The sequence below is a fragment of the Bubalus kerabau genome, chromosome 20 (genome assembly GCF_029407905.1).
Source record: "Bubalus kerabau isolate K-KA32 ecotype Philippines breed swamp buffalo chromosome 20, PCC_UOA_SB_1v2, whole genome shotgun sequence".
Lineage (NCBI taxonomy): Eukaryota > Metazoa > Chordata > Mammalia > Artiodactyla > Bovidae > Bubalus > Bubalus kerabau.
The window spans coordinates 34,165,077-34,192,365 of NC_073643.1; the positions used below are offsets into that span (position 1 = coordinate 34,165,077).

The 27,289-nt window shown below is 37.3% G+C and overlaps 2 protein-coding genes across 4 annotated transcripts; both read left to right on the top strand.

The window, feature by feature from the left end:
• The first annotated feature begins 247 nt into the window (after positions 1-247).
• On the top strand, positions 248-27,212 carry UBA3 (ubiquitin like modifier activating enzyme 3). Of its 3 annotated transcripts, none has more exons than XM_055558331.1 (18): positions 251-349; positions 535-576; positions 2,400-2,520; positions 3,937-4,017; positions 8,595-8,677; positions 11,863-11,943; positions 17,626-17,669; positions 18,013-18,077; positions 18,384-18,539; positions 19,572-19,674; positions 19,818-19,931; positions 24,552-24,605; positions 25,129-25,165; positions 25,252-25,333; positions 25,677-25,777; positions 25,894-25,957; positions 26,042-26,096; positions 26,430-27,212. In XM_055558331.1, the coding sequence occupies exons 1-18, from the start codon at positions 330-332 to the stop codon at positions 26,516-26,518; spliced, it is 1,392 nt and encodes a 463-aa protein (XP_055414306.1). In that variant the 5' UTR covers positions 251-329; the 3' UTR covers positions 26,519-27,212. The 3 variants fall into 3 exon arrangements, with proteins under 3 accessions (XP_055414308.1, XP_055414306.1, XP_055414307.1); XM_055558332.1 differs by having other exon boundaries at positions 19,821-19,931; XM_055558333.1 differs by lacking the exon at positions 535-576 and having other exon boundaries at positions 248-349.
• On the top strand, positions 12,502-14,049 carry LOC129635384 (elongation factor 1-alpha 1-like). Its single transcript, XM_055558335.1, has one exon. It carries the CDS (start codon positions 12,517-12,519, stop codon positions 13,888-13,890), a length of 1,374 nt encoding a protein of 457 aa, XP_055414310.1. The 5' UTR covers positions 12,502-12,516; the 3' UTR covers positions 13,891-14,049.
• Positions 27,213-27,289: the final 77 nt, after the last annotated feature.

The following is a 27,289-nucleotide window of genomic DNA, read 5'->3' on the forward strand; positions in this document are numbered from 1 at the left end:
ACTCGATGGACATGAGTCTGGGTGAACTCCGGGAGTTGGTGATGGACAGGGAGGCCTGGCGTGCTGCGATTCATGGGGTCGCAAAGAGTCGGACACGATTGAGCGACTGAACGCAGCTGAACCGAAGACTTCTCTAAGTGTATTTAATCATGATTTTTATTACAAAGAAGCCTTTAAACCCACGGGAGCCTCGCACAGCCAGCTCCAGCAGCCCCGCCTCCTTCCCGCAGTCCCCGCCCCTCTTCACCGGCCCCTCACGGCCGGTCCCGCCCCGCCCCGCCCCTCGCTCCTCCCACCGTGGGGGTGCCTGGGAAGAGGCGGAGAACAATATGGCGGATGGCGAGGAGCCGTAAGTACCCGGGCTCTGCAGGCGCCCCGGGCCGGGCTGGGTTGTGAGAGAGCGCGGCGGTGGGCGGTCGCCGCCTCCACCCGGGGTCCTCCCACCCTCCGCCCCGTCCCCTCGCCCCCCATCCCCTCGCGGCGCCCAATGTGTAGCGTGATGCTGACCCTTCTTTTATTCTCTCTTTCTTTTAGGGAGAAGAAAAGAAGGAGAATAGAGGAGCTGCTGGCTGAGAAGTTAGTGCTGCCGGGAGGCCGGGGCCCTCTCCGGGGGCCCCCGCCTCCCTTCACCCCAGGCCTAGGGGACCAGCCGCAGCGGGCCCGGGGGGCTGGGAGGGGGGGCACCCGGAGCGCAGGCCGCGCGGCCTCATCCCCCGACCCCCGCCCGCAGCCCCAGGGGCCCGGCGGGCCCTCCCGGTCTCTGTCTCGGGCGGGCGCTGGGCCCGGGTACCGCGCTCAGGGTCCGCGCCGGCCCGCCGGGGTGCCTGACCGAAAGGTCTTGCGGAAGGACCCTTGCGCCCCTCTCTTCCTCCATCCCAGATTGTCAGAGCCGAGACTTTGTGAGAAGGGAGTCTTATCAAAACACATGAAACGGACGATGGGCCGTTTTTTGCCCTTTCGAAAACACTGAGACAATAGTATTTTTGCAAACTTTCGATGAGAACTTAAAGTCTGGTATCGTACTAAGCACTTAAGTCATTTTTGCAAAATCATTGGCTCTGAAAGGAGAGTGTTGCCTCCGGAGAGCTTATATTGCCCATGTATTACACACCTTATTTCATATCAGATGCCTCGTTTTGTGGTAGTGAGACAGGTTTAAACGAAGTGTGTTACACCCCGGGCAGCATCACCTATTTTTTCTTCCTCCTTACTTGGGACGGGAAGAAAGTGCTCTTACAGTGGGCGTGGTGAGTTAGTCATTTCTGTGGCAGTCCCCAGTAGCACGGCCCTAGGTATCTCAGAAAGTTGAATTTCAATCGCAAGAGGACTTGGAACAAGTTTAGTTTCACATTTCTTCCCACCTTTCATTTCATTCCACTTTTGCTTAAAATGACAGCTACAATTTGAATGTTTACTATATACCACGTATTGTACTAAGGCCTCTATGTGGATTATCTCTATCATTTTGACGTTAAGAAGTAGCTACAGACAAGCTATAGATGAGGTTTATGGCGGTCCAGTAATCTGCTGAAGGTCACAATACTATTAATTGTGGAACCAAATCCAGCTGTGACGTCAAACCCTGTGGTCTTATAGCTAGGCAATACTTGGTCCGTTTTGTAAAAATTGGGTATTACTAAATATGTTTGAAGGTAGAAATTGTGGGGTTGTAGGAAATTTGAAAATTAAAAATAGTTATAAGGAAACCTGAGTCTTGCAATGAATAGAAAACCTATTTTGTTAGAGGAGTCCCTCCTTACTAGATTGTATGTTCTAAAAGGTTTATAGATAGTATTGCCTACCTGTGACATAATTATAACCTGAAACTTTGCCTGTGTTTAGTGGCAATAGAAGCCACCTTATGGTCCTAAGAGATTCTTTTTTGAAAATTAGGACCTCAGAGAAAAATGTGATGTTTCTCTCATCAGAAAGAAGTTACACCTTTCAAACTTGGAAAGGACACATGAGTTATGTTAGATGTCAAGCATTAGGATTCTGGAAGTGGAGGGATTTTTTTGGTTTTTGTTTTTTCTTGTAGCTTATATTTTCTGTTCCAAGGCTCTTTATAGAATAGATTGGGCAGTTTGCAGTGTTTAGTAAGTTCCAAATGTTTAGAAAGCCCATTTCTCACTGATAGATCAGTATCCCAAGTTTGATTTTAGGTTATTGTAGGAACCCAGAAACGTATTGATTATTTCCTCAATCTGTTCTTACCTTTACATAAACTATATAATAGCAAGAAAAGACAATAAAAGCATAAGCGTAACTACATTGAATATTACCCTTTGTATTTGAGCAGGTCTGGTGTGGTTACCTTTTCATTTGGGGAAACCATATTAGTTGTAGGAGTGGCTTTTTCATACTGATCTTTGCAGCTGAATTTACTGTGTTCTGTGCAGAATGGCTGTTGATGGTGGGTGTGGGGACACTGGAGACTGGGAAGGTCGCTGGAACCATGTAAAGAAGTTCCTCGAGCGATCTGGACCCTTCACACACCCTGATTTCGAACCGAGCACTGAAGTGAGAAATGTTTATTTTTAAATAACTCCTCTAATAGTTTTATGTTGCAAATATAATAAGATGCTTCCTCTTTAATTTACTCTTATAATAAAAATACTAATACAATTGTGTAAGTTATCTTGAAATAGTAAATAGAATATTTGCAACTGATTTTATCTGAATAATATTTGAGTTATTTTCACATTTTTCAAATGTAATATGTTAATTTTTAAGAGTAAAATGACTTCATAACCTCACTTAAAATTGTTATACTTCATTTAAAATTCCAGTTTAAAATTACTTTTGAGACACACCTTTTTAATCCCTGCTATGAAAAATTTAACTTTCATAGAGATACAGATATGCTTGCTTAAATTTTGAAGTTTATTTGAAATGAGTATCTTTACTTAGAACTGAATATAATTAGTTTTGGAATTGAATATAATTAATTTATATATAATTACTTAGAATTCAATATAATTAATTGCCTGTTAAAAAGTATAAAAAGTACGTGACTGCTGTATCATAGAGGAGTAGAATTTGGAACTGGTAGTGTTTGACTTAAAGCAAATGTTCAATTAGAAACAACTTGTTTTTTTTTATTATGGGATGGGAAATATTCCTTTACAGTAAATTTTTTATCTCCTTTTATGTTGATGAAGAGATACTGTTTTGAAATAGAAGTATTGTGCTGCTCCTGAAGATAAGGTGCAGACTCTTAGGTTTGACTCGTCTTATCTGAATAATGAGTAATCTTGGACAAAATTGACAGTCTTCTGTATTTCTTTGGATAATCCAGCATATTTTCTCATGCTTCTGATTTTCTTTTTTTGCGGGGTTGAGGCAGGGAGCTAATAATTTAAGATTCTTGTGTTAAGTGGTTGTTTCAAATCATATTTCTGCTGATAGGCAAAAAATAAGAGTTTTACCTGTTTTTTCTTCCTGCCATCTCCTGTTTTGTAAGTGTAACCAACTGTATGGAAAAGCAGCTGTTATTGTTCTTACCCTTTTTTTTTAAAGACCTCTAGACAGCTTGTGCAGTGCTTGATCTTCAGTTCTTACAATTTTTACACTTTTCAATTTTTAAGAAGTCAATTAAATAATTGAGTTTGATGTTCTCCTTTCAAAGTTAAAAAAAGAGACAACTGTAAAGTAGGCATATTTTTTTCTTGTTAGAAATAGTAGCTTTTTAAATTTCAACCAATAAAACTCAATTTAGCAGCATTAAAGTTGGAACTCTCAGAAATCATTAGGGTTATACAATTTCTGGTTCTACCTTGTTCATAAATTTAAATAATTTATTAATTTCAAAGGCTGCTCTTTATCTTCAGTTGCATTTTTCATGGAAACAGAAACTCTTTTATGGTTTGTTGCTTTATTGCTGGTACTTATGGTTTTTATGAACTAGATTTTAATATGCCTTTTCGTTCTTTACAGTCTCTCCAGTTTTTGTTAGATACATGTAAAGTTCTAGTCATTGGAGCTGGCGGCTTAGGATGTGAGCTCCTGAAAAACCTGGTAATATATATATAAAATATGTACTTTCCTTCTCTATGATAATTAAACCTTTTTCCTTTTCTGTCATTTCTTTATTATGATTGTTAACTGTTTCTCCTGAGCCTTTGTCGGATAAGTTTAGCAGGTCAAATTCCAGATAGTAATTAAAATGATGATGTAACTTAACTTTTTAAACCCTAAAGTCCTTGGCTATAAAGTAATGATTGATAGACATTTTTGTTTCTCCTTTCTTCTTTTCTTTTTATCCAGCAAATTTTTGTGCTTCCTCTTGCAAAGTGCTCATTAATTCAGAGAAGTAAATAGCAAAACTGTTAATTCATATTTCACATGTAATTTCAAAGTATTTATTATTTTGTATGTCCCTCGGAATAATCCACTTAGGTGAATAGGACTCATTTTATAGAGAGTAAGACACAGGTTCAGGGATGTTAAATGACAGGTTTTTTCTGGATTATGGTGTTGTGCCTGGAATCTAATCCAGGTCATCAATTTTTAGTCAAGTATTTCACTGAACCATTGTGTCATTACATGATCTAATCATACAGTAATTTTTTTAATAACCATATGGTAGTAGACCCATAAAATATGGGAGAGCTAAACCTTTTTTTTCTAGTTTTGGTCAGTCTGTTTTAAAAGAACATCATCTCAAGAGAGGGTACTATTTAGTGAAGCTATTCCTAGGTACTGGATGGAATCCATAATTTGTGACTTAATTAGTTTCATTGACTTCTGATAACTACAAAGTAGATCTTTATAAGATTTTATCAGTTTATTTAACAAAAATGGTTAGGGGAAGATTGATTTGGAGCTGTTGTATGCTTGCCTTCTGATTAGTATATGGAAAAGTGGAAACGGTAGAGCATACTCCTTAGAAAATGAAGCAGGCAACAGCCAGATGAAGGATCTAAATAGTCAGCCTTGGGACCTAAATTTAAATATAAATAAGCACATTACTTTTGCTAGGAAACACTAATGTCACTCCTAGTGAGACTGCAAAAACTTAATACACTTCCTGGTACTTAGTGCTGTGCTTGGTTCTGTGGGCATTGCAGGTCATCATGATGTATGTCCTTAGTGAATTTGAAGTATTCACACAAAATAAATAGCCGTATGTATCATATAGGGCTTACCAGATGGTACAGTGGTAAAGACTCTGATGGTCAATGTAGGAAATGCAGGAGATGCAGGTTTGATCCCTGGGTTGGGAAGATCCCCTGGAGCAGGAAATGGCAACCCACTCCAGTATTTTGCCTGGAAAATTCCATGGACAGAGGAATCTGGTGGGCTACACTACATTCCATGGGATCACACAGAGTTGGACACGACTGAGTGTGCGCGGACACACACACACACACGCACACAATGTGCCCTGTGAGAGAGAGAGACACACACACACATGATGTGCCCTATGAGAGAGAGAGAGACATACACACACGATGTGTCCTGTGAGAGAGAGAGACACACACACACATGATGTGCCCTGTGAGAAAGAAAGTGAGACATACACACACACACACACACACACACACACACACCCCATGTGCCCTGTGAGAGAGAGAGACACACACACACACACACCATGTGCCCTGTGAGAGAGAGAGAGACACACACACACACACATGATGTGCCCTGTGAGAGAGAGACACACACACACATGATGTGCCCTGTGAGAGAGAGAGCGAGACACACACACACACATAGACACCCCATGTGCCCTGTGAGAGAGAGAGACACTCACGCACACAATGTGCCGTGTGAGAGAGAGAGAGACACACACACACACACAAACACACTGCCCTGTGAGAGAGAGAGCGAGACACACATACACACCCCGTGTGCCCTGTGAGAGAGAGAGACACATGCACGCACACAATGTGCCCTGTGAGAGAGAGAGACACAGGCACACACACAAACACACACACACATGATGTGCCCAGTGAGAGAGACACACACACACACACACACACACACACACACGATGTGCCCTGTGAGAGAGAGAGAGACACACACACACACACACACATGATGTGCCCTGTGAGAGAGAGCCAGACATACACACACACACACACACACCATGTGCTCTGTGAGAGAGACACACACACACACACACACACACACACACACACGATGTGCCCTGTAATAGGATGCCAAAACAGTACTTTATTAGATACAAATACCCTTGCAGCATAAGAACCAAAGGATTTAGGAAAGATACTGTGGTTTTCATAGGTATTGTATGCACAAATCTCCTAAATAGTTAGCTTTTTCCATTTCAAAGCTGTTAACTTGGAAACATGATAGATACCAGTTTAAAATGTAAAGTAATTAGAGGTTAGATCTGAGGAGTAGTCATCAAGCAACTTCAGAAGTGGCTTGTTATTCAGTGCATTGTAATAATCTCTTACATAGAAGAAAACTGGGTTTTCAATTTTACCACTTGTTACTTTGCTTGTTTCACACATAGATAACAAAAGAGACATGCATGCATATTTTTTGAATTGATCGTAAGCCACCAAAGGCTCATTCTAAAATAAAGGACATGACATTAGTATTATTGATAGAGCAAATATTTATTGAACCTCTTTCTCTATATACCAGGTACAGTTTTATATGCTAAAGATATAGCCTTGAACAAAACAGGCGTTTGTATGCTGAGGGCTTTTGTTTTAGTGGAAGGAACAGACAAGTGAACTATGTTGTATGTCAGATGGTAATAAATGCTTAAATGCTATGGAGAAAGGAAGGATGGAATATAGATAGCCTGGCGGGAGGGGAAAGGGTTCACAGAAAGGTGCTATTTGGGCAAAAAGGTCAGCAAGAACATTCTAAGCAGAGGGAGTATCAGGTGCAAAAGCTGTGAAGTGGGAACATAACTGTTATGTTCCAGGAGGACACAGAGGTCATTGTAGCTAAAGCAGAAGTGAGGAAGAGGGGAATTTTCTAGGAGGATGAGATAACAAAATGAGCTTGGAGTGAGTCACAAAAGGCTTGAGGTGCTACTCTAAGAACTTTGCCTTTTACTCCCAGTCAGAAAGTCATTGGAGGAGGTTTAAGTCTGTGAGTTGACTCCATACAACTTTAACCTGGGTCGCTGTGGCTGATGTATTAAGAAAAGTCAAGAAGAAGAACAGAGCAGAAAGCTGAGAGGCTGGTTTGAAGGTTGTTGAAGTCGCCTAGGCGAGAGGTGATAGGTAGTCCCTTAGAAGAGGGCAGTTGTACTGGAGGCCGTGAGAGGAGGTTGGATTATGGATGTTTTGAAGATTAAATCAATAGGATTTGCTGGTGGATTGGTGTGGGACATAAGAGGAGTCAAGGCTGACATGATAAGGTTTTTGCTGTGAGCAGCTGGAAAGATGGAGTTGGCTTTCACTGAAGTGAGGGGGGCTGGGTAAAGAACAGATTTGCTGGTTTGGGTCAGCAAGGGTGATTGGCTTTGGTTTTGGAAATTGTTAAATTTCAGATATTAATATCTGTTAGGTGATGGTTTACCTTACAAGATGGTCTGAAATCGCCATAAGTAACCAGAACTAGTAAGTGCAAGGGCGCCCCAAATTCCGGCCAGTAAATGAGGAGGAAAACTCTTGAGTGAGTAGTGAATGGGAAACCAATTTTTAAAAAGTGTTCAAATTCTTGTGAGTGAGGTGACCAGGTGAAGAAAGTGTTTCAAGGAGGTGAATCCATCCATATACCCTGCCAAATACTTGGGATGGGTCATGTCAGAGAGTAAGAGTTGGTGATGGGAGGTCACTGGTGACTGACAAGTGTGGTTTTCAGTGGAGTGAGAGCTTGTTTACAGCAAGTGCAAGAAAGGAATTTGAGAATGAAAGTATGGACAGCTCTTACTATAAAGAGGGCAGAAAAATGGTGAAATTATTACCAAGTGATTCAATTTGATTACGTAAGTAAACTGACCATGACCAGAGACGCCTAATTGAGTCTTGAGACCTATTTTTTTTTTTAATCTGCAAGTAAGTTTGAACACCTTGTACTGTTAAACTATGTGGCATTATCATTGAAACACAAGAGTTTTGTTGCTTTTCTCTAGCTCTTTGATTGCTTGCTCTTGACTCTCCTTTTAAGGTATTTCTTTTACATGTCCAGGGTGTGTGTATATATATATGTGTGTGTGTGTGTCTGTTTATAATCTTACAGTTATTTCTGATTGGCAGCATGCTTACAGTAATATAAATCTTGTAGGAATTACTTTCAACAGTATTCTAGAAAAGAATAGCAACTATAGTTAAGTAGTAAGAATAGTAAAAATAAAATATCTAGCAGCAGCAGCAGCAGCAAAACAAACTTTAACAGATGTGTTTATGGGATTATGAAACAACCATAGAAATTTTGAGTTACTCTCTTTGGGTTATGGATTATTTAAAACTGAGTACCTACACTTTTTTGACCTTTATAAGAACCCTGAGTTTTATATACCTTGTATGACTCTAACCATTGAATACAATTGTGCAGAACTTATTACTGAGAACTTGTAGATTTAAGACCATTGAAAAGAAATTAAAAAATTACAAATGTGATGAACCTTTTGCTTAATTAGATTTTTTTTTCTTTTATTTTCACAGGCCTTGTCTGGTTTTAGACAGATTCACGTTATAGACATGGACACTATAGATGTTTCCAATCTGAATAGACAATTTTTATTTAGGTGAGTTTTAATATCCTATTTTAAAATTGTGGTAATCATTCAAATTTGAGTACATTTTCAGTTTAATAAAAAACTGCTGAGAGGATAATGCTAATTTTGTTAAGAACTGTCACTCCTGTCTTAGGTAAATTTTGCAGGAAAATTTTGGGCATTATGGCAAAAATAGTTCTGTAAACAAATATATGTTTTTGTTGATTTTAAAGAAATGTCCAAAAGGTGAATGTGATCTTTGGGATGATTGTGCCTTGAAGACACCGAGTTCTACTCTTTGCCTCCTGTTGATTTCATAAAAGAACAGTAAATATATATTAGGCCCTAGTGAGATATATTGGTAGAGACTTATGAGCCAAGACTTGAGGGGTGACTCTGGGGCAGTGAAGTTATGACACAGTTTGAACTTTTTATAGAAGGTGAAATAAGATGGTGAGTTAAGGAGAAAAAACCCAGGAGCAAGTGAAATGGAACAGAGAGGGATAATTACCTTAGGTATAAGTGAAATGCAGTAAACATCTAAGAGCAACTTATGTGGAGTGACTTTAAATTCTAGAAGTAGTCCTTACATGCAGATCTGAGGAAAAGTTCATTAATGAATAATACTATATGTAGTGTTTAGGGACTTGAATGGCTTAGATAAAAGTGTGTATTTGTTACTCAAAGAATTACACGGATGGGCTTCTCTGGTGGCTCAGATGGTAAAGAATCTGCCTGCAATGTGGGAGACCTGGGTTCGATCTCTGGGTTGGAAAGATCCCCTGGAGGAAAGCCTGGCAACCCACTCCAGTATTCTTGCCTGGAGAATCTCCATGGGTTGAGAAGCCTGGTGGGCTACAGTCCATGAAATCGCAAAGAGTCAGACACAACTGAGCGACTAAGAACGGCACAGAGATAAGGACTTTTTTCTCTCTCTGTAGTGATCATAGAGTACTGACAAAAGGTGCTCAAGTAGTCTGAGCAGGATGCAGGATGAGGTTAGGTAGCAGAAAAGATAAAATTAACTTTGGGAAAGATCTTAAACAGGTTGAAGGGTGGGTGAAACTAAGTCAAGTTAATGAAGTATTGTAATTGTAGGGTGAACCCTACATTTAACTTTTAAGGTTTTCTTTGTATATTTTTTCAGCCCTTGATATTTCTCTTCTCTTGATAGAAAAAGTTTGTGGGCCCTTTCCAGTCTGACAAATATTTAGTGTAGGACTGCTCTTGAAATGACACCACCAAATTGATTGGTTATTGATAATAAGCTATGCCCTTTAATATAGGGCTGAAATAATGATTGAAGATCATAGTGACAATGAAGATTTGTGAAGTGCTTAGGATATATTAAGTACTTTCTGAGCTCTTGATCTATACTACTTAATTTAATCTCAGAGCAAACCCCACAATAGGTTCTTGTTTTCCAGGTTAAGTAATTAGGCCAAGATACCTTGCAAGGATGACGTGTTGTTGTTGTATAACAGTGCCATTCTTGCAAGGATGATGTGTATGAAAGGCCATTTTACTCAAAATACAGTTTTTCGGAGGAGCAATTGAATCCCCTAATTCTGGGATGGTAAAGTAGCCGTTCCCACAGAAACCATCTTAGAGTTCTTTTTTTGGGATCAATTATGAAAGCACATATAATACACAGTCTGAAAGATTCTTGGAACTATTTTATCTACTCTGTATACCTAAAGAGCTCTGTCCAGGGTAGTTGGATGTAATACTGAAATCAAGTTGCTTGACTTGTGCTAGAGTCTCTTGTAATTACAAGTTTGGACAAAGAATAAAACTCTTACAAGAAGTTTTGAGTCAAAAAAGCATTCTGCCTTATTGGAGAGAAGAAATTTGACCTGTTAAAGCATTTTTAAAAATTCCTATTTTATTTATTTTTAGCATTTTATTTAGCACCAAAAACATTTTGTGTTGGGATATAGCTGATTAACAGTGTTGTAGTAGTTTCAGGTGAATAGCCAAGGGACTCAGCCATACATAGACATGCTGCTAAGGCGCTTCAGTCGTGTCTGACTCTGTGCGACCCCATAGACGGCAGCCCACCAGGCTCCCCCGTCCCTGGGATTCTCCAGGCAAGAACACTGGAGTGGGTTGCCATTTCCTTCTCCAATGCATGAAAGTGGAAAGTGAAAGTTGAAGTTGCTCAGTCGTGTCCGACTCTTAGCGACCCCATGGACTGCAGCCTTCCAGGCTCCTCCGTCCATGAGATTTTCTAGGCAAGAGTACTGGAGTGGGGTGCCATTGCCTTCTCCGATACATGTTAAAAATTCCAATTTTAAATAAAAAACGATTTCTAATGTGCACAGTGACTGTTTAATTTTCATTTATTTTTCAAGTGTTTACTCTGTGCTTAGCTAGGAAGGAGTACAAAAAGATAAGAGTATGGTAACTTTCTTCCAGTTGTTCATAGTCTGGTAGTTATGATGGACCTATGTATATAACCAAAAATCATGTTGTGAAAAAGTAGTAATGAAGTGCTTATTATGTATACCTGAGGGAATGATTTATTCCCATGAGAAGAATGAGAAAATATTAGGAAAGAAAAATATCATTCATACTGAGATTAGAAGAGAGAACTCGTGTCCTGTCCTGTCTGTAACTGTGGTTATTATCTAGGAGTAACCTTTTGAGGTCTTTTATTTTTACCTTCTTGAAGATAGTGGTATCAAAGGCAATTCTAGATACTGCCTTTGGAATTATTCCTTCAAAAAACATAGTTATGGCTGCTTATGGGATTCAGCATTTACTAGTTTATTAGCACACATGGGAAGAAGAGGAAGAATGTATATGAACATTCTTGCATCTTTAGGATCCCTTGATTTTTTTTCTGCCAAGACCTGCATAGTAACACCTTGAAGTTCTGGGATTCAGGGCAAAGACATGGAAATCTATGGATCTGGAATACTTTTTTCCGTCTGGGAAACATGCTGTTGTTACACTTTAACTTAAAAACTTCATATTTTCACTTAAATACTTAGACTTGTTAGTACTTAAAAATACTTAATTTGGAATACCAACAAGGGTTTACATTTAGTGTTTAATGACTCATTATTCACCAGAAATACTTAGGTAAAAATATTCCTTCTAAATAGCCTCTAGATAAATTCACTGTGGATATTTTTGTGTGTCAAAGTAGATTATGTAGATAACCTAGATTTATATCATGAATAATAATTTAAATATAATTTTTTCTGTAGGCCTAAAGATGTTGGAAGACCTAAGGCTGAAGTTGCTGCAGAATTTCTAAATGACAGAATTCCTAATTGCAATGTAGTTCCGTATCCTTTTGACAAATCAGTTACTCAATACTTAACTATGTGAAGCTTATTATTTTTATTATTATACAAGAGATGTTTAACATAGAGAATACAGATAGGCAGAAAAAATAAGCAGCAGCAGTAAGCTTATTACTGACATATCTTTTGGTAACACTGATTAATGTCCTTTCAATCTTTTCTTTTCAGGTTGTATAAAATGTTTTTTGCCCTAAATTAAGCTTAGGTAGCAAGTACCTTCATTTATTTGCCTATTGTCTTTAATTTAAATTTCAATTGCATATGTCCTCGACTAGACTCTTAAGTTTGTAGGCTGGATACTGGTAATCTTTGTATCGCCTTACCATAGCAGGCAAAGTAAAGAGTCCGTATATTATTAATCAAATGGAAAGTGTGTCAGAAGAAATATATTTTTATAAGAAACATGTTTTAAAAAAGGATTAGTCACACTTTGTTGATTCCCATACCTTTAGATCCAGGGAACTTTTAGTATTTTATAGAAACTTAGGCTTTTTCGCAACGGGTTTGCCGCCAGGACACAGGTGTTGTGAAAACCACCGTTAAACCTAAGCCAAAATGGGAAAGGAGAAGACGCACATTGGGCATGTAGATTCAGGGAAGTCTACCACGACTGGCCATCTGATCTACAAATGTGGCGGGATCGATGAGGGAACAATTGAAAAGTTCGAGAAGGAGGCTGCTGAGATGGGAAAGGGCTCCTTCAAATATGCCTGGGTCTTGGACAAATTTAAAGCTGAACGTGAGCGTGGTATCACCATTGATATCTCCCTGTGGAAATCTGAGACCAGCAAGTACTATGTTACCATCATTGATGCCCCAGGACACAGAGACTTCATCAAAAACCTGATTACAGGCACATCCCAGGCTGACTGTGCTGTCCTGATTGTTGCTGCTGGTGTTGGTGAATTTGAAGCCGGTATCTCCAAGAACGGGCAGACCCGTGAGCATGCCCTTCTGGCTTACACCCTGGGTGTGCAACAACTAATTGTTGGCGTTAACAAAATGGATTCCACTGAGCCACCCTATAGCCAGAAGAGATACGAAGAAATTGTTAAGGAAGTCAGCGCCTACATTAAGAAAATTGGCTACAACCCCGACACAGTAGCATTTGTGCCAATTTCTGGCTGGAATGGTGACAACATGCTGGAGCCAAGTGCTAACATGCCATGGTTCAAGGGATGGAAAGTCACCCGTAAGGACGGCAGTGCCAGTGGAACCACCCTGCTTGAAGCTCTGGATTGCATCCTGCCACCAACTCGCCCAACTGACAAACCCTTGCATTTGCCTCTCCAGGATGTCTATAAAATTGGTGGTATTGGTACTGTCCCTGTGGGTCGTGTGGAGACTGGTGCTCTCAAACCTGGCATGGTGGTCACCTTTGCTCCAGTCAATGTAACAACTGAAGTGAAGTCTGTAGAAATGTACCATGAAGCATTGAGTGAAGCCCTTCCTGGGGACAATGTGGGCTTCAATGTCAAGAACGTGTCTGTCACAGATGTCCGTCGTGGCAGTGTGGCTGGTGACAGCAAAAATGATCCACCCATGGAAGCTGCTTGCTTCACAGCTCAGGTGATTATTTTGAACCATCCAGGCCAAATCAGTGCTGGATATGCACCTGTGCTGGATTGTCACACATCTCACATTGCTTGTAAATTTGCTGAGCTGAAGGAGAAGATTGATCGTCGTTCTGGGAAAAAGCTGGAGGATGGCCCTAAATTCTTGAAATCTGGTGACGCTGCCATCGTTGATATGGTTCCTGGCAAGCCCATGTGTGTCGAGAGCTTCTCTGATTATCCTCCCCTGGGCCGTTTTGCTGTGCGTGACATGAGACAGACAGTCGCTGTGGGTGTCATCAAAGCAGTGGACAAGAAGGCAGCTGGAGCTGGCAAGGTCACCAAGTCTGCCCAGAAAGCTCAGAAGGCTAAATGAATATTATCCCCAATACCTGCCACCCCAGTCTTAATCAGTGGTGGAAGAACGGTCTCAGAACTGTTTGTCTCAATTGGCCATTTAAGTTTAATAGTAAAAGACTGGTTAATGATAGCAATGCATTGTAAAACCTTCAGAAGGAAAGAAGAATGTTTTTGTGGACCATATGTTTTGTGTGTGGCAGTTTAAGTTATTAGTTTTTAAAATCAGTACTTTTTAATGAAAACAACTTGACCAAAAATCTGTCACAGAATTTGAGACCCATTAAAAAAAGTTTAATGAGAAAAAAAAAAAAAAAAGAAACTTAGGAAATGGGATTTGTTATGTTGGAAATACCACAAGATACAAAAGTCGACATACACAAATACTAGCAGTGAACACATGGAAACTGAAATTTAAACTACAGTGCCATTTATAACCACTCAAAGAAAGGAGAAATCTAACAAAATAAGTATGGGTCTTGTATGCTGAATATTGCAAAATGCAAATGAAAGAAATCAAAAGTGATCTAAATGATGGAATGATAGTATTCAAGAACTGGATGATTCAACATAGTAAAGTTGTCACCTAGCCCCAGATTTGTGTACAATTTGTATACAAGTTTCTATCAAAATTCCTGCAAACTTTTCTGTTGTTCCAAACAGGATTATTCTAAAGTGGATAGAGCTAAGGATTATCTAAGACAATACTATGAAAGAATAAAGTTGGAGGAATCACTGGCCAATTTCAAGAGTTGTTACCCAAGTACAATAATCAAGACTGTGGTGTTGCCAAGGAGAGAGTATAGACACAGATCAGCAGGACAGAATAGAGAAACCAGAAATAGCCACATCCAAGTATGGCCAATTTATACTTGACAGAGGTGCAAAAACAATTCTCTCTGGGAAGGACCATCTCTTCAGTAAATTGTGGTAGCAAAAAAAAATGCATCTCAAAACTCAAATTACAAAAAAAACTCAAGATAGATCATAGGTTAAGTATAAAATGTAAACCTGTAGAACTTTGGAAGATAACATAGGAGAAATAGCTTTGGGATGTAGGGTTTGATAAAAATCCATAGACCACATCAAAAGAATAATCCATAAAAGGATTAAAAAATGGTAAATTGAGTGTCATCAAAATTAAAAACTTTTGCTCTGTGAAGGATCCTGTTAGGATGACAAGATAAGCTACACACTAGGAGATACTTACGAAGTAGGTATCTGACAAAGGATTCATCAAGAATATATAAGGAACTGCCATAACAGTAAAAAGCAGTTAGAAAATGGACCAAAAATATGAAGGGATATTTCACTAAAGAAAATAGTAAAAAGCTCATGATAAGATATTCAGTATCACTAGCTTTAAGGGAGATCCAGCTTATGATCACAGTGAGATTACTACACACCTTTTAGGATAGCTGACATAAAAATAGTAATGAATGTTTGCAAAGATACAGGAAAACTGGAAGTGTAAAATGATAGTCATCTGGAAAATAGTTTGGCTATTTTTTAAAAAATTTGAATATATACTTTCCATACAACTCAGCAGTTTCATTCCTGGGCATTTACCTACCACCTGTATAAAAACTTATTCTCCAGCGTTTGTAGCTTTATTTGCAAGTAGCCAAAAACTGGCGACAACTCAAACATCCATCAATAGCTGAATTGTTAACCTGTATTACAGTTATACTGTGTATACAATATACAATTATTGTACTCAGTACAATAATACTGAGCAATAAAAAACTAACTAATGAGGTGCAGCTTGGATGGATATCAAGAGTATTATGCTGAATGAAAAGTGCTGGTCTCAAAAGATCATATACTGTTTGATTGCATATAACCTTCAGATACCAAAATTACAGAGATGGAGAGCACATTAGTGATTGCCAGGGATTTGGCATGTTGGAGGGGACAGATGTGACTGTAAAGGGGCAGCTGTTGCTGCTAAGTCACTTCAGTCGTGTCCGACTCTGTGTGACCCCATAGACTCTGGCAGCCCACCAGGCTCCCCCGTCCCTGGGATTCTCCAGGCAAGAACACTGGAGTGGGTTGCCATTTCCTTCTCCAATGCATGAAAGTGAAAAGTGAAAGGGAAGTCACTCAGTCGTGCCTGACTCTTCGAGACCCCATGGACTGTAGCCCACCAGGCTCGTCCGTCCATGGGATTTTCCAGGCAAGAGTACTGGAGTGGGGTGCCATCGCCTTCTCCGAAAGGGGCAGCAGGAGGGAGATATTAGTGGTGCTGTAAGAGTTGCGCATCTTAATTGTAGTTACACAGATCTACATGTATTTAAATGACAGAACTTAACACACACATTGTACCAGTGTCACATTTTTGTAATTTTGCTATGGTACTGTAGTTTATATGGTGTAACCCCTAGGGGAAACTGCATGAAAGAAATACGGGACACTGTGTACTGTCTTTGCAAACATAAAAAGTTTAAACATGCAAATACATGTCCTTATAGGGAGAAAGAGAAAAAAAGAGTGTGTACACTCTTTTGTCTCTCTCCCTTGTTTAGATCTGGGGAACTTTGGGTATTTTGTAGAAATCCAGGAGATGGCATTTCTTGGTCTGGCTCCCGGGTCTCCTATTTTTGTTCCGCTAATGTTTGCTCAGGTTCTCTTTTGACTTTGTTTTCTAGCATACCTCTCGTTTGCCTGGTATTCAAAAGGAATAAGGGTCTTGGTGGGTGAGGGCTAGAATTGAACATATTTCTTTATTTGTAGGCCAGAATAATAATAATAAAAAAAATCTAGAGCACACATACTATGTATTGTCCCTCTTTTCCATTTTGGTTTTTAAAGCCTGCAATGGATGATTTGTTTTAGGGGAGTGTAATTTATGTGTTACTAAATGAAATTGCTCCATTAGAAACAATTTAAAAAAATGTTTTTTTGCATACGTATACTGTTCAGATGTTAAGTATTATGATTCACACTCCTAGCTGGTTTTGAGTGGTGTTCTCTTGGCACCCTCCAGGTTGGGGAAAGCCTGCTTATATGGTGCAGGTTGGGTAGAAAGAGAGAGACTTGAAGAACTGAGTTTAGTGAGAAAGGAAGAAAATTCACCCTTCCCCCCAACAAGGGGAAAAAAATCAACAACAAATCATTAGCACCTGAAAAAGCTATTGGAAACATCTGTGTTTTCTAAAAATTAGTTTTGCAGTAACTTTTTTTTAATTGCCTATGTCTGACATATAAAACTGTAAACATTTAAGGTGTACAGTGTATTAATTTGTGCAGTATGTTAACTCCTAGAATTCGAATCCCCTTTGTAAGTGGGAACTATAGCATACCCGTTCCCTTCACTAAACAAATTTTTATTGCCTCTGCTTGATGCTGATGGGTGAAGACACACATTCTATTTTCCCAGAGTTTATGGTTTTACATAAGAATTGCAGCAGAGTAGAAAGTATATGGGGTCGCACAGAGTCAGATATGACTGAAGCGACTTAGCAGTAGCAGCACCAGCAGAAAGTATAACAGAGATACAGTTATACTGATATGGAAGCTTGGGGATGAGAGAAACTATTCTATGTCATTAGGGGAGAGGAGTGTTTAGAAAACAGTTTTTTTAGGAGGTAGGATTGTTTTCATTTTATCAGATTCCTTGAATTCCATTGCTTTGAACACTGATGACTTATGTCTTGTTTTAAATATACATTTATAATTTGATCCTGTGGCATTGTTGAATTCATCTTACAAATTAAAAATTTTTAGCAGCTTAAGTTCCTTTACTTATATTCAGACATTTCAACAAGATTCAGGATTTTAATGACACTTTCTATCGACGTAAGTTTTCCACTTGAAATTCAATTCTCACTAAATTTTTGTATTTTTTAGTTGCTGTTTACAGATTGCTAGCTATTTGATTGCTATTTCTTTATTTGCTTTCATTTCTTGGTGTTGGCTTTTCAGGAATATTGTTGACTGATTGAAAGGATGGCAAACTTTTTAAATTCTTAGTTGGCACCATTAGCTGCGTTTTTATATGCTGTTCTGAGTATGGATTACTCAAGGATTGGAAGCTGTATGTTTATTTTATAATGAAAAATGTTTTTTGTTTCTTAGAAATTGTGAATCATTTTGTGTGGCTGCATTTTTAAAAACTCAACTTGCATTTTTTTTCTTGTAGAATTTCATATAATTGTATGTGGACTGGACTCCATCATAGCCAGAAGATGGATAAATGGCATGCTGGTAAAAACTTAGTGTTTTTACAGTTCTCTGAAGTTCTTCCTGCTGCTCTTAACATACTAAAAATGAGACTTTGTGTCATATTTTTGAAAAATCAGAGTTTATTCAGTTTTCAGTAATAGATGTAGTTCATTGTTTATTGCCAGTCATTAATTTGCAGGTTTGGATGTAAATTGCTACTAATGTAATCCCTTGATTTGGTGTATTAGTATTTAGTAATGTGATTGACTTTTAGAATTGTTGAAAGCATTCTCCCTTTTTGAATTCTTATCCCCCTCTCCTTTTAAACCCTTGAAACAATTTTCCTAGATATCTCTTCTAAATTATGAAGATGGTGTATTAGATCCAAGCTCCATTGTCCCTTTGATAGATGGGGGGACAGAAGGTTTTAAAGGAAATGCCCGGGTGATTCTGCCTGGAATGACTGCTTGTATTGAATGCACGCTGGAACTATATCCACCACAGGTAATCACAAAAGCACCCGCATCTGTTTGATAGTATCTTGGGGTGAAATAAGGGTTGCATTATTAAGATTAGTCAGTATTTAGGATTTTTAATTAGGAATAACCATATTTTAAAAGGCATGCTAAGAAGAATGGTGATGAAATACGAAATTTTGCTCTATTTAAGGAAAGATAACAGACATAATGTATCTTCCCTGATGGCTCAGTGGTAAAGAATCTGCATGCAGTGCAGGAGACTTGGGTTTCATCCCTTGGTCTGGGAAGATCCGCTGGAGAAAGAAATGGCAACCTATTCCAGTATTGCCAGAAAAACTCCATGGACAGAGGAACCTGGTGGGCTCTAGTCCATGGGGTTGCAAGAATTGAACACGGTTGAGTGACTGAGCACACATATACATAGACTCAATATCATCATTTTGATACTGTTCTGTTCTCATAATTCATTTCTATTAGTTTTTTATTTAGAGAGTAAGGATCAAGGGATCAGTTAGAAAGTTATATGTTGGGATAGAGCTGTAATCTGTTTTGTTTAGTTTTTGCCTGTGTTTCAGGGATATAAAGACACCAGAGATGAGAATGATATTTCCAAAGATGAAGCTCTTTAATCTGCATTTCCACTTGAAAGGGCATTTAGAAGTCTGATTTATAAATAATTTTATTAGTTTTTATTTGAAATTTATTTGTTTTGGTTAATTTTATATCTTTAAGTTTAAATCTTAGTTAAACATAATAGGGTACTCATATTTGAGAATTTATTCACTCCTATTCTTCCCATGTTCTAACAAAGCTTAACTTTATATGTTTTTTTAAGTGTAGGGCAAACCTATTTTTTTAGGGAGATCAACCTAAGTGAAGTGACATAGATCAGCTGTGTTAATTTCAGAAGCATTCTTAATAGTATTAAATATTTTGTTTCTGTAAATGGAAGGCTAATATGAATTATAAGAAACTTGACAAACTAGATCATAACTAGAAGTTACATTTTAAAATAATTTATTTAAAATCCACTAAAAAAGGCAAACTGTGTTTTTAGGTTAATTTTCCCATGTGCACCATTGCGTCTATGCCCAGGCTACCAGAACACTGTATTGAGTATGTCAGGATATTGCAGTGGCCTAAGGAGCAGCCTTTTGGAGGTAATAAACCTAATTTCCTAATTCAGAATTACATAAGATAACTTGTCTATATTATTTATTTGGACATTTACCTTAAAAATAAGTTGATTTATGTGTACATGTTTCTGTCTTCCATTCTTTTTTTTTCCCCTCTTTCCTGACAGAAGGGGTTCCATTAGATGGTGATGACCCTGATCATATTCAGTGGATTTTCCAAAAAGCCCTGGAAAGAGCATCACAATATAATATTAGAGGTGTTACATATAGACTCACTCAAGGTAAGTTAGTGAATTTTCATTAATAACGATCTTAAGATGGTCCCTTTTTCAGAGGATGTGATGCTTTGGGCGAAATAATTGATAAGTGATTTCAGATAATACTATCCCTTTGTGATTCAGTAAAGGTGCTCTGGAAATAACCATTTCCAGCTGCCCCAAATTTGTTAGAAGGAAACTGAGTTTACTAGAATTCATAGCACTTTTTAACTTGGAGGAATTTAATCATTGAATCTTACTTAGGCTTGGAGGAGTCCCTGAGTCATCCAGGGCAAGCCATTCATTCACTTTATATCTTTTGCTGAAAGAGCAGTTTATCCATTTCTGGGGCAGTCATTTCACATTTGGACAGTATTGTGAAGACAGTTCTTCTATGTATTGAAGAAAAATCTCCCATCTTTTTTGTGTGGGCTGGATATTGTCCCAGAGTATGCCATATGCTTATGCCATATGTAAATTTAATTCTCTTTCAAGTAATAGACCTTAACATATTGAACCCTCCAAATTGTTATCACTCCCATCAACCTTGCTAGTTCCTTTAACCCATCAACATGTTTCCATGACTCAAATTCCCATCATGCTGTTTTCTTCTAACCATATTTCAGTTATCCATACTTTTCTGAACTGTCCAGGTGAGAATGCAGTGCTCTAGGATGAGTCTTAGGATACACTTCTGAGCATTGATGCAGTTTTAGAGGAGGCCAGGGTTTTGTATTGTTTGTTTGTGGTTTACATTGATGCTATACTTTTGATTCCTTCAGGTTACCATCTGCTAAAATCTGGAAGTTTTTTTCACATATGCAATTGCTAAGCCATATCCGACTGCTACAGATTTGGCAGTTTTGGGGGATGGCATTTTTTTTTTCTTTATATTCAAGTATAGGTCCTTTTAAGTTTATTCTAAAACTCATCCTGCTGTTCTGTATATATATGTATTAGGTTGGTGCAAATGTAATTACAGTTTTGAACTGTGAATTTTAAATCATTATAACTAGGCTCGAACACATCTTTATTAATCAAAATAGGAACCATTATTAATCAACACATTTTTGCCAATGAAAAATAAGTTTGTTTATTCCTATAGTATAAAAATCCATGCTTTGGGATTTGACAAACTCTTGGAAAGCGTTTTCTGCTGCCTGCTGGTTGTGGAAGCATTTTCCCTGCAGAAAGTTGTCAAGATACTTGAAGAAGTGTTAGTCAGTTGGCGAGAGATCAGGTGAATCTGGCAGATGTGGTGAAACTTCGTACCCCAGTTCGTTCAACTTTTGAAGTGTTGGTTGTGTAATATGTAGTCGAATGTCATGGAGAAAAATTGGGCCCTTTCTGTTGACCAGTGCTGGCTATAGACGCAGTTTTCAGTGCATCTCATTGATTTGCTGAGTATATGTCTCAGTAATGGTTTCACTGGGATTCAGAAAGCTATAGTGGATCAGATAGGCAGCAGACCCCCAAGAGTGACCATGACCTTTTTTTTGGTGTGAGTTTGGCTTTGGAAAGTGCTTTGGAGCTTCCTCTCAGGGCAGCCACTGAGTTGGTCGTCACTGGTTGTCGTATAAAATCCACTTTTTGTTGTACATCACAATCCCATTGAGAAATGGTTCATTGTTGTGTAGAATAAGAGAAGATAATGCTTCAAAATGATGGTATTTTTGATTTCCAGTTAGTTCTTGAGGCACCCACTTATTGAGCCTTTTTACCTTTCCAGTTTGCTTCAAATGCCAAATGACCATAGAATGGTTGACATTGAGTTCTTTGGCAGTTTCTCATGTGGTTGTAAGAGGCTTAGCTTCGTTGATGGCTCTCAATTGTCATTATCAACTTCCAATGGTTGGCAATGATGCACCTCATCTTCAAGGCTCTTGTCACCTTTGCAGAACTTCTTGAACCACAACTGCGCTGTATCTTCGTTAGCAGTTCCTGGGTCAAGTGTATTGATGTTGTGAGTTGTCTCCGCTGCTTTATGGCTCATTTTGGACTCAAATAAGAAAACTGCTCTTATTTGCTTTTTGTCTAACATCATTTCCATAGTCTAAAATAAATAGAAAATAAACAGCAAGTAATAAGTCATTTAGTAAAAAAACATAAAGTGAGAAATGCACATTAAAATGATGTATAACATACTCACATTTATTGAGAATGTATTCCAACATCAAATGGCAGATTTCAACACTGCAAAACCAGTTACTTTTGCATCAACCTAATATGTTCTTTATGCCTGTCAACTTAATGTATTCTTTTTAGCTTCATATCACTTGTTTTGATAGTATCTTATCTCTTTTCCAAATACTTAAAATTTTTAACAAGACTAAAGTGGCTGAGAACAGATAAAACTGAATCATGCTTCTGGTCAGGACCTTTTTAGATTTATTCCCTTCTGTTGATCATATGTTCTTGAGTACTTCATGTTTCTTTATCTTGTTCATAAGGATGTCATGAAAGACCTTTCCAGATGATCTGTTGAGGCTCATCTTCCACATTCCCTTGGCTCCAAAGCTAGTCATGGTAACTAAATGAGGTAGTCTTGTGACTTGTCTCAGTAACAATCCTAACACTGAGTTTTAGTGACTAATGTTTCTTAATGTATCTACTCATAGTTCACCTTTCCAAGAATTTTGTCCAAGATGATTAAGCTCACCAGAAAGAGCTTTGTCTTTTTGAAAATCTGCCATTTCTCTCCTGTAATTATTTCCTTATGTTTACTGATGTTTTAGTACTGTCATTTGAAAATTCTGTTCTTACACACTACTTGTTGCATTTGTACACTCATTGTTCTAACCTGCTTTGTGTTCCTGGAGGACACCAAGCATAATCCCACCTTAGAACTTTAATAACTCTTGATCCTTACGCCTGGAATACTCTTTCTTGGATTCCCCTCAGGGTTGGTTACCTGTCCCTCAGGTATCAACTTAACGATTTCCTGATCATACCAACTGATAATGACTCATAAACCATTCACTATTTTACCTTTTTATAATTGCTCAGAATTCACATAGCCTTGTTTTCCTATATGAAGAATATTTCATCCTTACACTCTGATTCATCCCTGTTCTGGGACCTTTGCCCCTGCCATGTACACAATTGCACTTTCCCCAGGTCATTGCATGAATGGGTCTTTTTCATGGTTTAGATTTCTATTCAAATTATCACCTCCCCAAGTAGACAGTCTAATGGACTCCTCCATCACTGTAAGATATATTTTTTTTACTGCTCCTCTATACAGCACCTAGAATGGTATCTGGCATATAATCCACATTTATTTGCTGATTGTTTGAATTAACAAATGAAATCCGTTTGTCCTGATCAGGAAATGCAAACTTATTTCTGTGTGTAGTCTTATTTATCCTTCCATACCTTTTAGCAAGGCTTGGTGTATATTTCTTAGCTTGATGATTGAGGGCCTTGACTAAGAGTAGAGAAGCCAAATTGGAAGTGGAATCCTGATTTTTTGAGGGGTAAGAGATGTCCAGTCTTTTATTGGGCAGTGTGTCTTCAGCTTCTCACTGTTTGTGACAACCTGTTTCTCCTTCCACTACATCCTGCTCTTTGTGGTTCACTGGAGAGCTTCCAGGAATGCCAGGAGGTTAGCTCCTCCCTATTTCCTCTTTTCTGAAATTGCACATAATGGTCAGATGGTCAGAATTAATTTTTTAAAACAGCTTTCCAGCTCCTTAACTATCTTCCTTTCACATCTTCTTAGATATTTGCCTTTTTTCTTAAGTTTGTAAAACCTGACCTGCCAACACCTAGCATCTTGGAAACACATCTTTCAGGGCTCGCTCACAGTCTGAGATAATATAGCTACTTTTATCAGAATTTTTGTTTTCTAAAATGAACAGTACAAATATAGTTACAGAATATTTATTTTGTACCTAAAAAATGATTTTAGGTGGGGCTTTGGTCATTCCTAATCTGTGGATACTAATATGAAAAAAGTGGGGTAGAAATAGAGAACTGTGTTTAATATTTTGTATAGTCCATGTTGTAGAGTGAAACAAAGTGTTTAGGGGCAGTTTTTCTGTTTGTCTTAAATTTTTGTGAATAGAATGGCTAAAACTAATAGATGAAGAAAAACTAGTTAGCTCTTACTCCTCATACTTTACTCAAACCTTACTGAGGATAGTATAGTATACTGTATCAGTTAAGACTATGTACATTAGGGCAGATCTGGGTTCATATATCACCCCTATCTCTTACAACATGTATAGCTGTGGATGTTGTTCATTTCTCGCAACCTCATTTTCCTTATCTTTAAAATCAGAGTAATAAGACTAACATGATGTTATGCAAATTCATTGAAATTTTATTTAATCTTCATACTCTTGGAGCAAAATAAACACCTGAATATTTAGGAGTTATTAGTATATGATTGTCACATCTTTTATGAAACAGTGTGAAGAATTATCTTTCCTACTATAACTTAGGATTCTGAACATGCTGTTAATACAAAATAATGTGAATGTGAAAGAAGATTGTTTCATGGTTAAACTTAAGTCTATTTTCTGACCTGAAAGCCTGAAAAATCAAGTAATGGGCATGATATTTAATAATAATCATTGTCTAATTTAAGATACCTACTTTTTAAAAAAAGGAATAACCATATTTTAATTAATATATTTTTAGGAGTAGTAAAACGAATCATTCCTGCAGTAGCGTCCACAAATGCAGTCATTGCAGGTGAGGAAAAATGGCCACTACTTAATTTTATTTCCTTCCCTTCAGATTTTCAGTACCTAAGTTGGTATTTCTGCAGCTACATGATCTCAGAAAACTAGTGTTTTGGGGATTTGATTATCTTCTTGGGTGGATGGTAGTATAATTAAGCTGCCCCCAAAACCACAAGACAAGTTACTGGACCTTGTATATATCTCATCTTACATTATTTCATACATAAAATGCTCTATAATAAGACATTTTAGTGCCATTTCTTTTTAATCAGTATAACAGGCTACTCAATCTGAAGAAGAGGGAAGAAAACTTGTAATGTTACTTTAAAATGTTACTTTATCATTTGGATTATACAAAACAAATATAAAATGTTATATTTTCAGTTTTTAAAAATAATAGTGTTTTTGTATGTATTTTTCTATTTGTAATCAATAGCTTTGTAAATTTATCTGTTCTGATTTATAACTAACTTCTGTTTTTAAATGTCTAATTTTCATTGAGTTAAAGCATCTTTATTTTCTTTCCTCTTTAGCTGTGTGTGCCACTGAGGTTTTTAAAATAGCCACAAGGTAATGAGTTTCATTTTTAGTATGTATGTAAGTCTGTGTTTTGATCTGGCTCAGTTATATAAAAATGAACACTTTTTTCATTGCAGTGCATATATTCCCCTTAATAATTACTTGGTTTTCAACGATGTAGATGGACTGTACACGTACACATTTGAAGCAGAGAGAAAGGTTAGTAGTAGTATACTAATGAAAGCTTTTTTGATTATGCATACTTTGATTTTTAAATATTAATTACTAGTTGGAAATGTGAAGGAAATTTCCCACACCCTTTGTGAGTATTTTCTGACTTCCAGAACCCTATTTACTATATGTCTTTTGTAATACAGCCTAAAATAAATACTGTGTAGTGAAATAATTTAGGAAAAATGGCCCGTTGGGAAAAGCAGGTTTAAAATATAAAAATTTGTTCATAGGAAATGAAAAACTGATGATAAAACAACTTGATTTTTATTTCATCATTATAAATACACTGTTATTGGTACATGTGTCACCGTGATTTGTGTTTGTCTAGGAAAACTGCCCAGCTTGCAGTCAGCTTCCTCAAAACATTCAGTTTTCTCCATCAGCTAAACTGCAGGAGGTTTTGGATTATCTAACCAATAGTGCTTCTCTGTAAGTGTTCAGGACTTTTGTTATGTTGTAGAAAAAAATTTGTGATTTTAAAACTTTAAAAACTAGAATTGTTTTTTTTGAAAAATGATTCTGATTTTTTTTTTCTTACAATTTAGGCAGATGAAATCTCCAGCTATCACAGCCACATTAGAGGGCAAAAATAGAACACTTTACTTACAGGTGATCAGTGTTCAGTCCCCTCCCCCCCCAAATTAAATTAAAAGTTTAATTTCACTTAATGTACTTTACATTATTGTTTTCTAGTCAGTAACCTCTATTGAAGAACGAACAAGGCCAAATCTCTCCAAGACATTGAAAGGTATTTTAAATGAATGCATTTACTAATGCTAATCAATTTCTTCTGTTTTTTTTTTTTTCAATAAAAGTAATAAAGGCCTGTTTTAGATTTCCTCTTAATGCTTTTGAATGGTAATACCATTCTAATTAATTATATCTTAAGAAACATTAATAGAATTAATTGATCTTTGAGTAGAGTTAAAAAAATCTGTGTGAAATCAAATATTACCTTGATTAAAGAGAACTGGATTTTGATGTTTGTTTAGACCATACTTTGCTATAGTTTGTGAATGTGTTATCTCTTTTCTTGAGATTTTTTTTTTTGCTTGGGTTAATTTAGCTTTTTTTCTTTTAGAATTAGGACTCGTTGATGGGCAAGAACTGGCAGTTGCTGATGTCACCACACCACAGACTGTACTATTCAAACTTCATTTTACTTCTTAAGGAAAATAAATCTGCACTTAGTAGAAAACTCATGAAAATATTATACTTTGTGGATGCTAAGAAATATAATTGATGTCATTTTTAGCATTAATGTTGCTGGAATTTGACTTTTTAAAATATGAGCCACTTTTTTAACTTTATACCTTTCCCTTGAAGACAAAATTTTGAGGTTGGTGCTTGTGAGCATTTTCATTAGTAATACGGAAAATGGTGCCTGGAGAGGGAGATTAATGAGCAAATATATTGCTTCTTTTAGAGGAGGAGACAAATACCCTCTTGTATGAGAATTTGGATATGGTCAAAGAATGCATTCTTCAGTTTTCATTTGAGCACCCACTATACAAAAAGATGTCCCTTAAAAAAAATAAGAAAATTAAGTTTTAAATAACATTAAATACTGACATCTAGAGCATATGTTCAACATAGCCTACTTCTTGCTTGATTTAATATTAATTGTGGCTGTCCAAATGAATATTATTGCAAAAGTTACCTTGTCCATAATAATTTGTAAACGGTATATAGCTGAACACCTGTGCATGGAAATAGGAAATATTTTCATGTGTTTACCTTCAGTGCCATAGAGGCTAATATGCACATTAAAGCCAAGACATGGATGTTTAAAAGAATTTAATGTTTAAACCATTACCACTGATGCTTTCACATTATTTATTAATAAAAATCATATATTGTCTAATTTTCTCACTGAAAATTTAAAAATATATTTAGTAAGTAGTTCTGTACTGATGTAGAAATAATTTTAAAACATGTAGC

Bases quoted from the DNA above. Each gene is read 5' to 3' on its own strand.
- UBA3 (XM_055558331.1), top strand. From the start codon at position 330: ATGGCGGATGGCGAGGAGCC. The intron at 2,521-3,936 runs GTGAGAAATGTT...CGTTCTTTACAG, and splicing joins ATTTCGAACCGAGCACTGAA to TCTCTCCAGTTTTTGTTAGA. The intron at 25,778-25,893 runs GTAAGTGTTCAG...CTTACAATTTAG, and splicing joins CTAACCAATAGTGCTTCTCT to GCAGATGAAATCTCCAGCTA.
- LOC129635384 (XM_055558335.1), top strand. From the start codon at position 12,517: ATGGGAAAGGAGAAGACGCACATTGGGCATGTAGATTCAGGGAAGTCT.